General features: G+C 52.6%; 1 protein-coding gene across 1 annotated transcript; it reads left to right on the forward strand.

Moving 5' to 3' along the window:
* Positions 1-162: 162 nt before the first annotated feature.
* On the forward strand, positions 163-14,346 carry MYBPHL (myosin binding protein H like). The gene is given in 10 exon segments (XM_028101945.2): positions 163-2,064; positions 2,527-2,712; positions 10,793-10,881; positions 11,440-11,554; positions 11,557-11,634; positions 11,865-11,938; positions 11,940-12,005; positions 12,149-12,308; positions 12,410-12,546; positions 13,547-14,346. Coding segments are annotated over 10 exon segments (1,290 nt in total). The 5' UTR covers positions 163-2,042; the 3' UTR covers positions 13,910-14,346.
* Positions 14,347-14,613: the final 267 nt, after the last annotated feature.

Consider the following 14,613-nt stretch of genomic DNA (forward strand, 5'->3'; position numbering starts at 1 on the left):
GTAATTTTCTGTATATTTGCAATATTTGGGTTAGAAATAAAACAGACTGGACTTTGTTACCTGACCTATCAAAATGACTAGCTACATTTTGTTGCCGTGATAGATTTCCCAGTGTTTCTAGCTTCAGAAATCAAACTCCAGCAACCAGAGAATAAGCCAGGTAAAGAGCCAGGACTGCCTTGGTAGCATGAGAAGTATTAGGTAAGTTGTGGGGGAAAACTTAGTTTTTCTTGTTCTTTACGCCCCTAAAGGTCTACCTCCCATGGGTATTTGTAGCACCAGCTTCCCCGTTCTTACACCACACGCCCTCTCAGGGTGTGAGTGCTACCCACTTCCTCTGGACACAGCAGCATAGAGTGATTGTCCCGAATTAGCTGTTCCTCAGGCAGGTTTGACAAGGGACAACACTGAAAGCTTAAGTTCAGTACCTTCCCAGCTGCCTCTCTTAGATTTCTCTTGCGGTTCTTGCTCATAGTCCTGCCTGGTCCGTCTCATTGAAGGACCTTTCAAAGAGTTGCGGCTTTCCTTTCTCCCCAAATATTTCTTTTAGGAGAGGTTCCCGTCCTCCCTTGAGCCTTGAGCCAAGCCTTGAAGACTGCTTCTCAGCCTGCCATCCTGGGGGACATTTCCAATGAATACTTACTCTGACATCATGATCTGAAGACGACAAGGCAGAAGACCTTGCTCTGAAGGAGCCGGCTCCTTCAGAGGAGCTGTCCCTGGCTCCGGCTATCTGGCCAAGGAGTTCCTCCTCCAGGAGATCGTGTATGGTAGTTTTATTTTCAGGAAGTCTAGCCAACCTAGTGTCCAAAGACTGCACCAGAATCACTAGGTTGCTTATTCAAATGCAGATTCCTGGACCCCACCCAGACCCATTAAATTAGACTTTGTAATGGACAGACCCTAGGAGTCTGCATTTTTAACTTGATTCTTTTACACCTTTATTGCAACAACGGGCTCAGAATGAAAGTCTAGGCCAATTTCATACCACCTGGTGTGGGGACTCGGTGCTTACAAGGGCTTTGGCTGGGTCAGGCAAGAGAAATCGGGCAGAGGCCTTCACACTAGTTCCGATGGGGCGCAAGTGCGGCCTCAGAGGTCAAGCTCCGTAGCGCCTTCCTCTGCCATCCCAGCTCCTGATAAATAGGTTCCTGGGCCGGAAGTGTGTCTGCAGGCTGTCCTGGCCCTCAGCCCCGATACAAGCTGCAAAGAGGAGATTTCACACCCCATAGGAGCACAGGCGCCTGGGATCCTATCGACTCGGCCTCCAAATTGAGGGCTAAAGGGGAAAAATGAGTGTAAAGAGCCCATTCATTCAACCACACTCATCTTTTTTTTTTCCATAAAAGAAAAGGGTGGTGGGAAGGAGGAAGCGGGTATGTGGGAACTCTGTACTTTCCATTCAACTTTACTGGGAACCTAAAACTGCTCTAAAAAGTAACGTCTTTACACACACACACACACACACACACACACACACACACACACGGGAGGGGATGCTGGTTTCTGGAGCTACTGAAGTGAGGATATGATAGGAAACCATTTAGATGCAGGGTACAGAACATGAGGAATGATGGCTTGGTGAGCCGAGACATCATGCAGGACCTTTAGTATGTAACTAACACGGTGGTCTGGCCACTTCCTTCCACTTAATCATTTTCTCCTCAACACAGTCATGGCATCATCATCCCTGGTCTCAGAGCCCAGGGCCCTGGGGTTCAGAGTTCGTGATTTGCCCAAGGTCACCTAGCTCATGAGTGAGTGGCACAGCCAGAAGTCACACACACGTCCTCCGGCCTCCTGCCCCAGGCCGCCTCTCACTTTGCTGGTGCTTTATCTCAGAGGGCCACATGCCGGCCTGACCTAAAAATAGCTCACATTTATGGAGCACTTCGTCGGCTACATTCTGCTAAGCGCTTTACACAGATTACCTCTCGTAATCCTCGCGACAACCCTATGGTCATTATCCTCTCTGTTTTACAGGTGGGGAAACAGACCCGAGAGAGATGTGATATGTGGCAAGTCACACAGGCTGGTGGGTGATGGAGCCAAATGGGAGGCCAGGTAGTCTGGCTCCGGAGTGCGGACTCCGCCTTCCACTGCCACTAGGGGGTTAGACGGAGGGGATGGGGACAGACCCCCGAAAAGGGCGAGTTGGCAAGACCTTACAGCTCGCTGACTGTGGAGCAGAGAGAGAGAAGGAGCCCTTAAAGGTGTGCCTGTGAATCTGCTAAGCCTGCTGAGCCAGGGCCCCATTGTGTGGTCTGTGCGTGCAGTCAGGGGAGCTGTTAGAAGCTCAGGCCCTCCCCTCCCTCCGCAGTGCTGTACGAGGGCTGCCCCTTCAGTCCTCCTGCGGCTATTCTGGGCTGCTGTCTGATGTCCCTCTCTTCCCCAGTCCCTGCTTCAGCCCTTCTGCTGAGAGTAGCCGGGTGGGAGAAGGCCAGGCCAGTTACATAAGCCTGTGGCTGGGACCCTGGGAGACCGGGCTGGAGAGCAGGTGCTTAGCCCCTCCCTCACCACCAACAGTGAAAATCTCCCGCTGGAGCCCAGCCTTGGGGTGGCCCAGCATGGAAGCAGCCACAGCTCTGGAGGCGGCCTCGGGATCCACACTGAAGGTGAAAGAAATGAGCCCAGCCGATGCTGAAGGACCCCCGGCTTTATCTCAACAAGAGTCCGGCTGCCCCATTCCCCAGCTCCTGTCCCTTACAGACGGTGACCTGGGGGGCTGGGAAGGGTGAGACGGCTGGGATGGTAGGAGTTGGGAGGTCTCCCTAACACCTGGCTGCACCTCCTTAGCTTTGTGCAGAGGTGAGCGACTTCATGGGTGGTACCTGGGACGGAGGAGCATTAGTTGGAGCCCCCACCCCTTTCCTTGGTGGATTCTTATTTGCTGCTCAAGTGTCTCTGCTAGGTTTGTGCTTTTTAGCTGAGAAGTCAGTGAATGGTGTTTGTGGCACTTCACAGTGACTAAAAGTGATCTGTTTATATTTGTACCTGTATAAAATGTCTGTCCCGGGGACCGAGGACCAGATAGACTAATACCAGCTAGGAAGGGAATGAGGGGTGCGAAGGTGGCCGTCTGCATTAGAAGGGGGAGATGAAAAGCTTCTAGCAACCAAGAGGCTGGGTGGTGAACAAGCAGTGCATGACACTCTGCCTCTCCCTGGGCAGTGCTGGGGGTCCAGGACCTACCCTAACACTCCAGCTGGCTCCCAGGGAAAACCCCAGCCTCTCAGGTCCCGAGCCCCATGGACGAAGGAGGACCATTGGCCTCCCTTCCACAGTGGTGTCTGTGGGCCTCTAAGCAAAGAGGCACTTTTGAGCCAGGAGGTGGTGGGTGGCCCTGCCAGGCCCGGGTGTCCCTGCTGGCGGCCCAGCCGCCCACTCCGCAGCTGCCCCTGGCTGAGGCCTCTGCAGCTAACAGCTCTGCGAGCTCTGTGATGTTCACTTGGGCTGTTGCCACTGTGCCTGGCTCGGCCGGCTAGAGATGGAAGGCAGGAGCCAGGCTTTTTCCTTCTCCTGTGCGGTAACTGGGAGGAGGGACCACAGGCACCTCGCACATTTAAGACGGTTACCTGCACAAAGTCTGTGCTTTAGGCCCCTTGACAATCTTGAGTGCAGGGGATGCAAAGACCGCAAGCAAGCAGCTCATGGAACCCCAGAGTAGGGAGAGGTAGGAGAAGACGTGATCTAGACTGTGACCAGTGCCCCCTCCGGCAGCTCTGTGCCCTTGGACAAGCCAACCAACTGCTCAGTTTCAATTTCCTCCCTGTAAAATGGTAAGAATACCTGTCTAGCAGGGCAGTTGAAAGAATTGTTGAGATGATCCAAAGTGCCTTGGAAGAGGTCAAACTAAGATGCGAATAGATAATAAGATATTTCCAAGGCAGGAGTGAAGACTGAGTCTACCTGCAAATGGGGCTGGGTAGGGAAAGTTGGCTGCCTCTTCTCATCCTCCTGGGAGACGCTGAATTTTCGGGAGCTGTTTGAATGTCACAGGCAGAGAGCCGGTTGAATTTGCTCCATTGAAAAGGAGCTTGGGGTAACAGAAGTTATTGTGAGCACATTAGGCTGGAATGGTCTTGAGGCAGAAAACCAGTTCCTTCCCCAAAAGGTCCAGGGAATAAGCCACAGAGTGAAAATGAGAGCCGGGACTGCTGACTCCCGGCTTGGCTGATCTCCCTAAGACCCTGGGGGAGGGCATCCAACTCACCCACGCTCCTCCCTCTGGCTGTGAGTGGATGCTGTGGGCCCTGGGCTCCTGACAGCCCCTGGCCGGCCGCCACAGTGCAGCCTCAAGAGCCCCCGTCTCAGGACCACCAGCGCCAGCAGCTCGATTCATTAGCCTTCCAGAGGTCAGTGATAGTAAGCACTGCTTGTGATACTTCGCAAAGCATGTTCGATTCTGTTATCTGCTTAGAGAAGATAGGAGTTCAAATCCTAGCTCTGTCCTGTAACCCTAGGCAAGTCGGTGCCCTTCTCTGGGCTTCCATTTTCTCATTTGTAAATTGAAGGATAACCTTTTGATGGCTATGGACCCCTAGGAAAATCTGATGCTGTCTGTGGAATCTTATTCCAGGAAAAATACTCGAACAAGTTCAGGGAGCTCACAGAATCCCTGAAGCCCATTCAAAGGTCCTTCAGGGTGCCATGGACCTGGCCTAGATGGTCCCTAAGTCCCTGTGAGCTCCAAGAACTTTTTCTTCCTCTTAATGCCTCCTCTACCTGATGGGGAGCACCACGGGACCGAGAGGGGCCCCTCAGTGAGCGTGTGTGTGCATGGGAAACGGAGTAGGCACCAGAGGCGGAAATTCATCTGCAACATCAAAATAACCTGCAACTGGCCAACACTGAGCTTTTAGTCAAGAAAGCCTGCTCTGTGGCTAAATAAGCAGAAGTAGGTGGCCGGCACTGGGAAACAATTTCAGTGTATCCTCAGCACTACGCGGAGGCACTGGGTCCTGGAGGCAGCATCGGTGGGAGGCTGGCGGACAGGCTGCACCCCTGCCGTGAAGAAGAGGAGACTCTGAGACCCAGAGGAAGGGTCCATCTGCTGATTTCAGAGTAACTGCATCTCCTTTCAGTCCAAACTATTCTGTGTCTTCCAGGCTTGGGAAGCTGGAGCCCGTGCCTGGGAGCAACCTTCCTTCCTTTTTTCCTTCTTCCCTCCCTCCTCCTTTCCTAACCTCTTTCTTCCTTCTACAAATATTTCTTTTATGCCTATTATGTGCCAGGCACTGCTACAGAAATAAAATAGGCAAAAATAACTCCCCTTGTGGAGGTTCCATTCTAGTGTAAGGAGATAGACAATAAATAAACAAGATATGTAATATGTCAGAAATGTGCTGAAAAATGAAGCAGAGGAGGACAGAAAGTGCTGGGTGTGGGAAATATGTTTGCTATTTTAAACAGGATATTCAGTGACAGTCTCATTAACAAGGTGCTATTTAAGCAGCAACTTAAAGGAGATGAGAGAACAATGCATGCAGATATTTGAGGTGAATGTTTCCCATGCAGAGAGAACAGTCAGTGCCAAGGCCCTGAGGCAGGAGTGTGCCCTATGGATCGGGGCCACTGTGCCTGTAGCAGCGCAAGGGAGATAATGGTAGGTTTGGGGGCAGAGAGCTAGCAGTACCCTTGTGAAGACTGGCTCAACTCCGAGACTGATGGGCAGCCTGGGCAGGGTTTTAAGTGAGAACCGACATGATCAGATATAGGTTTTAAGGTTTTTTCTGACTCCTGAGTTAAGAATAAGCTATAGGCAGGCCTGAAACACTAGCAAGGTCATCAATTGAGGATGAGGATGAGGGAGAAGGTATGGGGGTTTTAGAAGAGGAAGGTGTCCAGTTGTCACCCAGGAGAATAAGGAGGCTGGGTGGACCTAGGAAGTCTGGAAGAATTGCCAGGGGGCCATTGGGGAGTTAGTGGCCATCAGCCTACAGTCAGCCTCGCTTGTATTTTTCCCCAGTGTGCAGATGTGGGCACTGAGTGGCTGGAAAGCATTTCACTGGGGTTGGCCATGGCTAGGAGAGCGCAGTGCAGTACCAGAGGATTAAGGGATCTGAGCGGGTACACAAGGGAGTGGGTGTAATGACCGGACTGCAAGTTGGGTGGGAGAGAGAGTGGTAACCGAGAGGACGACAGGGAGTGCAGGGGTGGAAAGGCACGGAGTGGAGATCTCAGTGGTGCGCAGGGTCGCTGGTGCTGGAGAGCAGAGCTCTAGGGGCAGAGAGCGTGCTTGTCAGGGAATGCCCGTCCATGTAACAAATAGGCCTCAGAACTGAAGGCTCAAAAACAATAGATGTTCATTTCTATTAAAAAGTTTCTCTATTTATTTCTATTAAAAGTAGTTCTGCATGCAATAATTCCAGGCCCCAGGCCTCTCCCCTCTTGTGGCTCTGCCACAAATCTCAGGCAAGTGTTTGCCTGATTCTATGTCCTTCTGTTTTTTTCTGACCTTAGTTTCACAGTCTTCATGAAGCTGACACTCCTGTCTTTCACAAGTGCTTCGGAAGTCACCTTTCCTATGGTGCTCCTCCAGACAAGTTTCTTTTCTTTTTTTTTTTTAAGATCATTTGTTTTATTTATTTATTTTAAAAGATTTTATTTATTTATTTGACAGAGAGATGGAGGGCACAAGTAGGCAGAGTGGAAGGCAGAGGGAGAGGGAGAAGCAGACTCCCCACTGAGCAGGGAGCCCAACGCGGGCCTCGATCCAGGACCCTAAGATCATGACCTGAGCTGAAGGCAGATGCTTAACCGACTGAGCCACCCAAGTGCCCCAAGATCATTTATTTTTGAGAGAGAGAGAGAGCGAGAGCACACAAGCAGGGAGAGGGGCAGAGGGAGACGCAGGCTCTCCACTGAGCAGGGAGCCCAATGCAGGGCTCGATCCCAGGACCCTGGGATTATGACCTGAGCCGAAGGCAGACGTTTAACGACTGAGCCACCCAGGTGCCCTCCAGACAAGTTTCTGATAAGGCCAAGGCCACATACTGTTTCAAAGCCATAGCTTGCCTTGTGCATTTGCTCTTTTTGGGTAGCCATTCACTCACACAGGCACATGCATGCACACACACATGCTCACAGTCTCGCACACTTGCACACACACTCTATCTCACACATAGGTGCATGCGCACACACACACACCCTTTGTTCTTTCAATGTGTCTGTCTTAATTCCTTCACACTCCAGGCCATAAGTAATCATATCAACGTGAACTACACAGCCCTTAAGAAAGTGCTGGAAGAAAGTCTTTAACGGCATGAAGGGAAATTTTGAGAGAATATGAACACTTATTTCCCATGAACATCGAATAAGGAAATGGGCATAAACTTCAGAATGAAATTAGGGTAGAATTAAGAGGAATTTTCCAATCCAGAGGAGTCAAGATCTTTGGACTTTAAGTAGTAGTCTCCTTCTCTGCTAATTTTCGAGGAAGAATTAGACAGCATTCTGTCTGAGAGAAAGGCCATGCTGAGAGCCCCACAGCTCAGAAGCCAATGTCTCTCAAAGGACTTTTCTCAAAATGCCTTTCCCCCAAGACTCTATGATGAAAGAAAACCACACTCAAAGTCTCAAACTGGTCTCAGGGAACCCAGGCTGTGCCGTAGGGCTCTCATCTTTGGTTCACATCCGTCCTGGGCATCTGAGGAGCAGAAAGACCTTGGGCGTCAGGGAAAAGCCACGTTCCCCCAAGGTCGGTACAATCAAGACCTCTCTTGATCGCGAATGTGTGAAAAGAGATGCCCCAAATGAGCCCTCCGATTAACATTCTTAGCAAAGGGGCAGACTGCTCGCTTGTTCAGGCACACGAGAGGGCCTGGGTGGAGCTGGAAAAGAGCATTCTGCTGCCCGGGTACCTGCAGCTGCCAAATACTCCCCCTGCCACCTCCCGCACTTTGTCAGCTGCTTTGGCCTCAAGCCCACCCTCTTTCTCCCCCTGGGGGCTGGGAGCCTGCTGGCAGCCGAATCCTCACCTACTAATCCTCAGACTCACAACATTCTACTAAGTTTGTTCCCTGTCAGTTCATCATCTTGTCAGGGAAGCCCGCTTATCAGCAAAGAACTGGCAGGGGAGCCCGCCCCCCTCCAGGGAGGAAGAGACTGTCGCCCCAGCTGTCAGCCCTTCTCCTCTGTCTCTCTGCTCGCGCTGGGGTCCCCTGTGCATCTCAGGGCCGTTCTGCTCATCGTCCTTCTAGGCCACCATCTTACTTTACGTTCCACATAAACCTATTTCTTTGATCGTTCTCTTCCGTTCAGGTGCAACAATGCTAACATCTTCCAAGGTAGTTGTCTAAGAAGCACAAGAAGCACCAGTGGGCACAAATAAATACGTCAGCCTGCACCTATCTCTAGAAAAGCCCATTTCCCACCTGAGGTCTGAGCAGGGCTCGGACAGCACATCTTCCAGGCGTGACGACCGGGCTCCTTTCCTCACCCCAACCTGTTCAGTTCTTGAGGGTATCCCTCTGCCTTCCCTTCTTTGCCTCCTCCTCCTGAGGGCGAGATCACCGCCAGGGCCCTGACTGGTGCCCAGGCCCCAGTGGCCAGGGGAGGGCCCGGAAGCGGGCAGATACTCGGAGAACTGGTCCTGCAGGCATACTCTTCCAGATGGGGAGGCAGCCTAACTTCACAAAAGTGTTTCTCCCTCCGAGGCCTTTCCCCCCCGTCTCCTTGCTCCGGCGGCTCATCCAGGTCCTTCTGTGTCAAGCAGGCAGAGTAGGAGACAGCAAAGCTGGCTTTTCCCCAGCGAGCATGAAGGGCTATTTCCCCACCCAACAGTCGGGAACCAAGCCCAACAAGATGAGGTTTTGACCCCCCTTTTCAATTGCCGCCCTCTTTTTCCAGAAAACCCTTAAGTCATATCCGCTTGTTCTCAACTCCTTCGTTGCTCGCCAAGATGGCCACAGGAGGGAACACATCACACAAACACTTCTTCTGTTTTTCATGCCCCACCCCCCTCCAAACCGCCAAAGTTGAACAGAGGGCAAGCAGAGCAGTGTCTTTCAGCTGCCAGGGCTCGGTCGCTGTGGTGTTCTTCCGGAGGCGACCGGCCCTGAGCCGCACAGGCAGGACAGTGGCTCAGAGCACTGAGGCCCTGCGTCATTTAGTTCCTGCTTTTGCCAGGGGCCGGGGTGAGGTGCAGTCCAAGACTGTACCACCCAGGGGGAAATGTAAGCCTTGCAGCGAGAAAGGAAGCTAGATCAATAACATGGACAGCATGAGCTGAGTGTCCGTGTTTATATTCACTTACAGGGGCCAAAAGTGATCTCGAGACGGTGATGGGGGCAGACTGCGGGAGGGAAGGTCCTGGTCTCTAAACAGTGGGCTACAAACGGAGGTGCAGGAAGAACATAGTGGAAACTCTATTTACTTTATTTTAAAGTTCACCGCGCAGAAGTTTGCAGTGTATAACGTACATATTTAAACAGTCCAACTTTTAAGTAAACACACATACGCTGCGGTAGAATGCTCAGGAATGTATTTGCCGGGAAATGTTATCAGAAAGTTTGGAAACCTCTGTCAAACCATTCCACTGTTTGCCACAGTTGTGAACTGGGTGAGGTTTACAACTGCTCGGATGAATTGTGGGAAGAGGCCGGGGAGTTGGTGGGACCTGAAGCGCTCTCGCAATTCCACTTAAGACGACAGCAGCAGGGGACCATCTCTGCCCAAGGAGAGGCCAGAGCCCCAGAAAGCTGGAAAATGGTGTCACCTCAGCCAGGCTCCCAAGGGAAGCCGGGTGGGATGCTTGCACTTTCTCAGCCAAGGCAGCCCGAGGCTCCCTGAGAGGAGAGAGGTCACAGCTGGGTGGCCTCCACACCTTACACTCAGCACTTTCCTGAGCATCTCCTGCCTCCATCCTGGAAGTCAAGGGACAGAGACTAACCCCTCTTCTCACTGGACACGCCTGGGAGATCACGGAGCAGCGAGCAGCGGGCCTAGTCTTTCCCCGAGTCTGTCCATACAAAGCGATGGCCCATGAACTGGAAGAGCACGGCGCAGGCGCCCGAGCGGGGCAGCGCGCAGAGGAAGGGACCCAGGTGCCAGCTCCCCGAGCAGTGACGTCAGGGCTGCCCTAGTGGTCCAGTGTCACTCTGCCTGCGAGTGGAAAGCTTTCTCTTCAACTCTGGCATCAAGCTGGGAAGCAGGGCTGACACTTGGAGGTCAAGACTAACACTGAAAGCGGCTTTGATAAAAGCGTTGTTGAGGACAAATGTAGGGAAGGGGGAGAAAGACAAACCACACGTGCACAAACAGAAAAAAGAAATCTCGGTTGATGAAAAGTCAGTAGTTGAGAGTTACCCATTAAAAGAAGTGAGCGTTGGGACGCCTGGGTGGCTCAGTTGGTTAAACCTCTGCCTTCAGCTCGGGTCGTGATCCCGGGGTCCTGGGATCGAGTCCCACATCGGGCTCCTTGCTCGGCGAGGAGCCTGCTTCTCCCTCTGCCTGCCGCTCCCGCTGCTTGTGCTCTCTCTCTCTCTCTCTCTTTAATAAATAAATAAAATCTTTAAAAAAAAATAAAAGAAGTAAGCGTCAGGCTCACACTCCAGTGGTTTCTGCCAAGACTTGAATGCTCTCGAGGGGATCTTTCAGCCAATCACTCTGCCCTAAATCCCAGCGAGACAATGGGAGCAAGCTTCCCATTCCCTGGGAGAGGACGGATTTGCTGAGCACGTGGGTCATCTGCCCATGGGGCACAGGCAGATGGTGTCCACTTCCTCTGAGCTCTGCCCCTCCCACCCTAGGAGGCTCACCACCCACTGTTTTCTTTCCTTCCATCACTCAGAGCACCCCAAGATCTGGCTACCTCGGACCTTGAGGCAGACCTATATCCAGAAGGTCGGAGACACTGTGAACCTACTAATCCCATTCCAGGTGATCATGCTGGTCCCATGCTGGGTCCATGTTGAGTTCATGCTGGGACCAGGCCAGGGTTTTGATTTGGAAACAGATACTAAGAGTCTTGCTGGCACTGAGGCAGTCGTCGTGGCCTGAAATGGAGGGGGCCATGTCACCAGAAGCCTGAGGCAGAATGACCCTTCCATCTGCACTCCTGAGGTAGGGTTTGGGTTGGGCATGCCCCATGTGACGAACTGAGGCGAACCTATGTCCTTCAGTCAGCAGAGGTCTGGGAACTTTCGGTTCAGAGGGCTCTGGGGAGTTTAGGCAGCTATGGTTAGCCCCAGGTGCCCCAGGTGACCTAAACTCTCAGAGGGTGGGAAACTCAAAGCCAATCCCTTCGCTCCTCCCATGATCCTTAGGCTGTTGATGAAAGAGGTGAGTCCCCTGGGACAGTCCACCAATTTCTAACTCAAAGCATTTGCAGTTCAAGTCAGGTCACCATGAGGACCTGGGGTGACTCTGACCCCCCATTGCAGCAGGGAGGGTCACGAGGCCTCTTGGGGTTGCTCACAGCTTTTTCCCATTTCTTAGGGCAAACCCAAACCTCGAGCCACCTGGACACATGATGGCTGTGTCTTGGATGCCAGCCGTGTGAGTGTGCGGAATGGGGAGCAGGACTCCATCCTCTTCAACCGAGAAGCCCAACGTGCGACTCGGGTCGCTACCAGCTCAGTGTGCAACTGGGAGAGCTGGAGACCACTGCCACCACTGACATCCTGGTGATCGGTAACAGTGCGGGGAGTGGGAGAGTGGTGGTCCTCAGGGGCTCCTTCTCCAGGCTAAAGCGGGGCCATCACAGAGAGCTGGGGAAGCCGGGGTGACTCCCCACGGCGAGGGTCACGGTGGTGGGGGAGGGGAGGCATAGCTGAGCAGAGAAGGGGAAGGGCACTCCCGAAGTGAACCCCAGGCATATGTGGGAGTTGTACCATGCCTGCTGCCATGCTTGTCTCTTTCAGAGAGGCCAGGCCCTCCTCAGACTATCAAGTTGGTGGATGTTTGGGGCTCCAGTGCTACTCTGGAGTGGACACCTCTCCCAAGACACAGGCAACACAGCACTCCTGGGATACACCGTGCACCGTGCTGACACAAAATCTGGGGTGAGGCCCAGCTGGGAGGGAGTGTGGAGAGAGAGGAATAATGCATTCTGGAATGGGGCTCTGTAGCTCCATGCGGTGGGCTGAGGTGGAGTGAGTTCACAAAACAGGGGTCTCATTCATGGCATCTTCTTGGGACCCCAAAGCTGTGGTTCCCAGTGCTGGAGCGTTATCAAGGCACCAGCTTCACGGTCTCCAAGCTTATCATGGGCAACTCCTATGCCTTTTGAGTCTTTGCTGAGAACCAGCGTGGGCTCAGTGAGACCGCCCCCATCACTGCTGACCTTGTGCACATCCAGAAAGCAGGTGGGGCCTGGGGCCTGGGAGCTGGGAAGGGTTGAGGATGAAGAGTTGAGGAGGGGTGAGGATCTCAGGCACTACAGCGTGGCCCTTCTTGGTCCCCTCAGAGACTGCTTGCAAGACCGAGGGGTTTGCGCAGCGAGATTTCTCTGAAGCCCCAAAGTTCACCCAGGCTTTGGCAGACCGCACGACGGTCAGCGCCTATGACACGCAGCTCTTCTGCTGTGTCTGCGCCTCTCCCAAGGTGAGCGGGAGTCCCGCAGGCTGGCCGGGCCGCGTTGCTCCCTGCTCCTGCCCTAACCTCCGCGGTGGGGAAGAGCATTCTAACCGCATCGTTGTTCCATCCCCACCACCTGCCCCTTCCGCAGCCCGTCAGGCAGGTTATGAACAGTCAGGGTCCTTAGAGTCCAAGACAGCCTGATGTGGATGAGGCTTCCAGTTTCCTTTCTTCGTGTCTGTTCCTCGTAGATGAAGCTGTCACTTACTGATCAGCTGGCAGCTGGGCGTGAGCTTCAAGTTGTCCCTCTGGCAGAGGTGATGGGGTCCCCTGGTTTCTCCTCCGTCACCCACTATGCCTCACCTGCACAGGGCCATCTGCATGCCAGCTGTCTAGAGTTGAGGCCACGACCCTTAGCAAGGCCCTTTCCAGTCTAGTCACTGTACCTCTGTACCCTATACTGCATACAACATCACTAGAACCTTACCAAGTACCTTTTGCATAGAAGCCCTGGGCCAGACTACATGGAGAGAACATCTCAGAAAGAGAATGTCAACAAGCCCCGTCTAGATACTTTCTAACCAGAGGGGACAACAGTGGGAATAGAATATGAATGATTCAACAATGTATATACAAAAAAGAGGAGATCCTGAGGCCCGGTACTTAGGGATCCATGAGGGACCTGCTTGCACAGGATGGAACAGAAGGTCCCAGCTTTTTTCTAGTCAGGAATACTTGATGAACAAGGCAAGGTTTCAGGTGCTCTTTTAAACCAACAGAAGGAGCTTAAGGCTTTTGAGGGTACTGGAAAGGGAACCCCTCCCCAAATGTAAGGAATGGGGAGCTTTCCAGAAGACCATTATCTCTTCTAGATTCCGTACCACCTGTTCTTCAGGCACCCTACTCCTCCCCCTTTTCTGGCCGGTGTGTCCCCAAGCCTTGTAGGCGAGGAGTCCCAGGGATTGAGCACAAAAAGAATAATTGGTTCTCACCACTCCCGTGCCATTCCCTCGTCTTTATCTTGCAGCCAAAGATCATCTGGCTGAAGAACAAGATGGATATCCAAGGCAACCCCAAGTACAGAGCTCTCAGTCACCTGGGAATCTGCTCTTTAGAAATCCGCAAGCCTGGTCCCTTTGACGGGGGCATCTACACCAGCAAGGCAGTTAACCCCCTGGGGGAGGCGTCTGTGGACTGCCGGGTGGATGTGAAAGGTAAGGGCAGAACTCATCCCCTCTCTCCACAGCTGGAAAATTCGGGGACGGAGCCACAGCCTGCAGGGAGCAGGGCTTGGCTGGCTCCCCCTGCAGGTGCTCTTGGCACTGTCATCATCAGGATGGATTCGAGAAGCCGTTTTTATTATCCAATATCATATTTCTCTCCAACATAATTCTGTAATACAGAATGGCTAGTTCCATTCTGCAAAGGAGAAACCTGAAGCACAGGGTGGTGATCGGTTTACCCCAAGATTCCCAGCACTGCTTAAGTGAGGAGTCAGCACTGGGGTGGAAAGAGCCCAAGCCTCCTGGCCTTCACTCAGATCGTTTGTCTTGCAACTCTACAGTCTTTGACTCAGTCCAGGAAAGCTGCAGCTGTCTGTTAGGCTTTTAAACAAACCAGAGGACTTGCCCCTCCGGTTTGTTAAAAGGCTAAGCACATCCTCTCTACCTCTTTTAAAGTATTCATTCATCCATCCATTCCTGTCGCCTTGTTCTGACGTCCGTCATTGCATTTAATGTATTGTTATGTAAGTGCCTATTTACTGATCTGTTTCTCCATTAAACCAAGAGCACTGTGAGGGAGGGAACAGTCTGACTCGTCTTTGTCGCCCCCCCCCCCCCCATCCCCGCCAGTGTGGAGCCCAGTTTCTGACACACAGTGGGCACTCTCTAAGTGTGCACAGCATGAATCAGGAATGAACGGGCCATTACATGCCCTATTTTTCCCCCTGAGGAGACTCCTGATTAGCACCATGGACTCTGCAGAAACCTGAGAAGTATATCCCTTCCCAGTGCTCCTCCACAAGAACATTTCCCAGAGATTTCTGAGATGTTAACTCTGAGAAATGTCTGAATTCTTGCAGCTACTCATTGA

This window comes from Eumetopias jubatus, unplaced genomic scaffold (genome assembly GCF_037043125.1).
Source record: "Eumetopias jubatus isolate StellerSeaLion01/CBP00866 unplaced genomic scaffold, mEumJub1_p1.0 scaffold_4, whole genome shotgun sequence".
In the NCBI taxonomy this organism is placed as follows: Eukaryota; Metazoa; Chordata; class Mammalia; order Carnivora; family Otariidae; genus Eumetopias; species Eumetopias jubatus.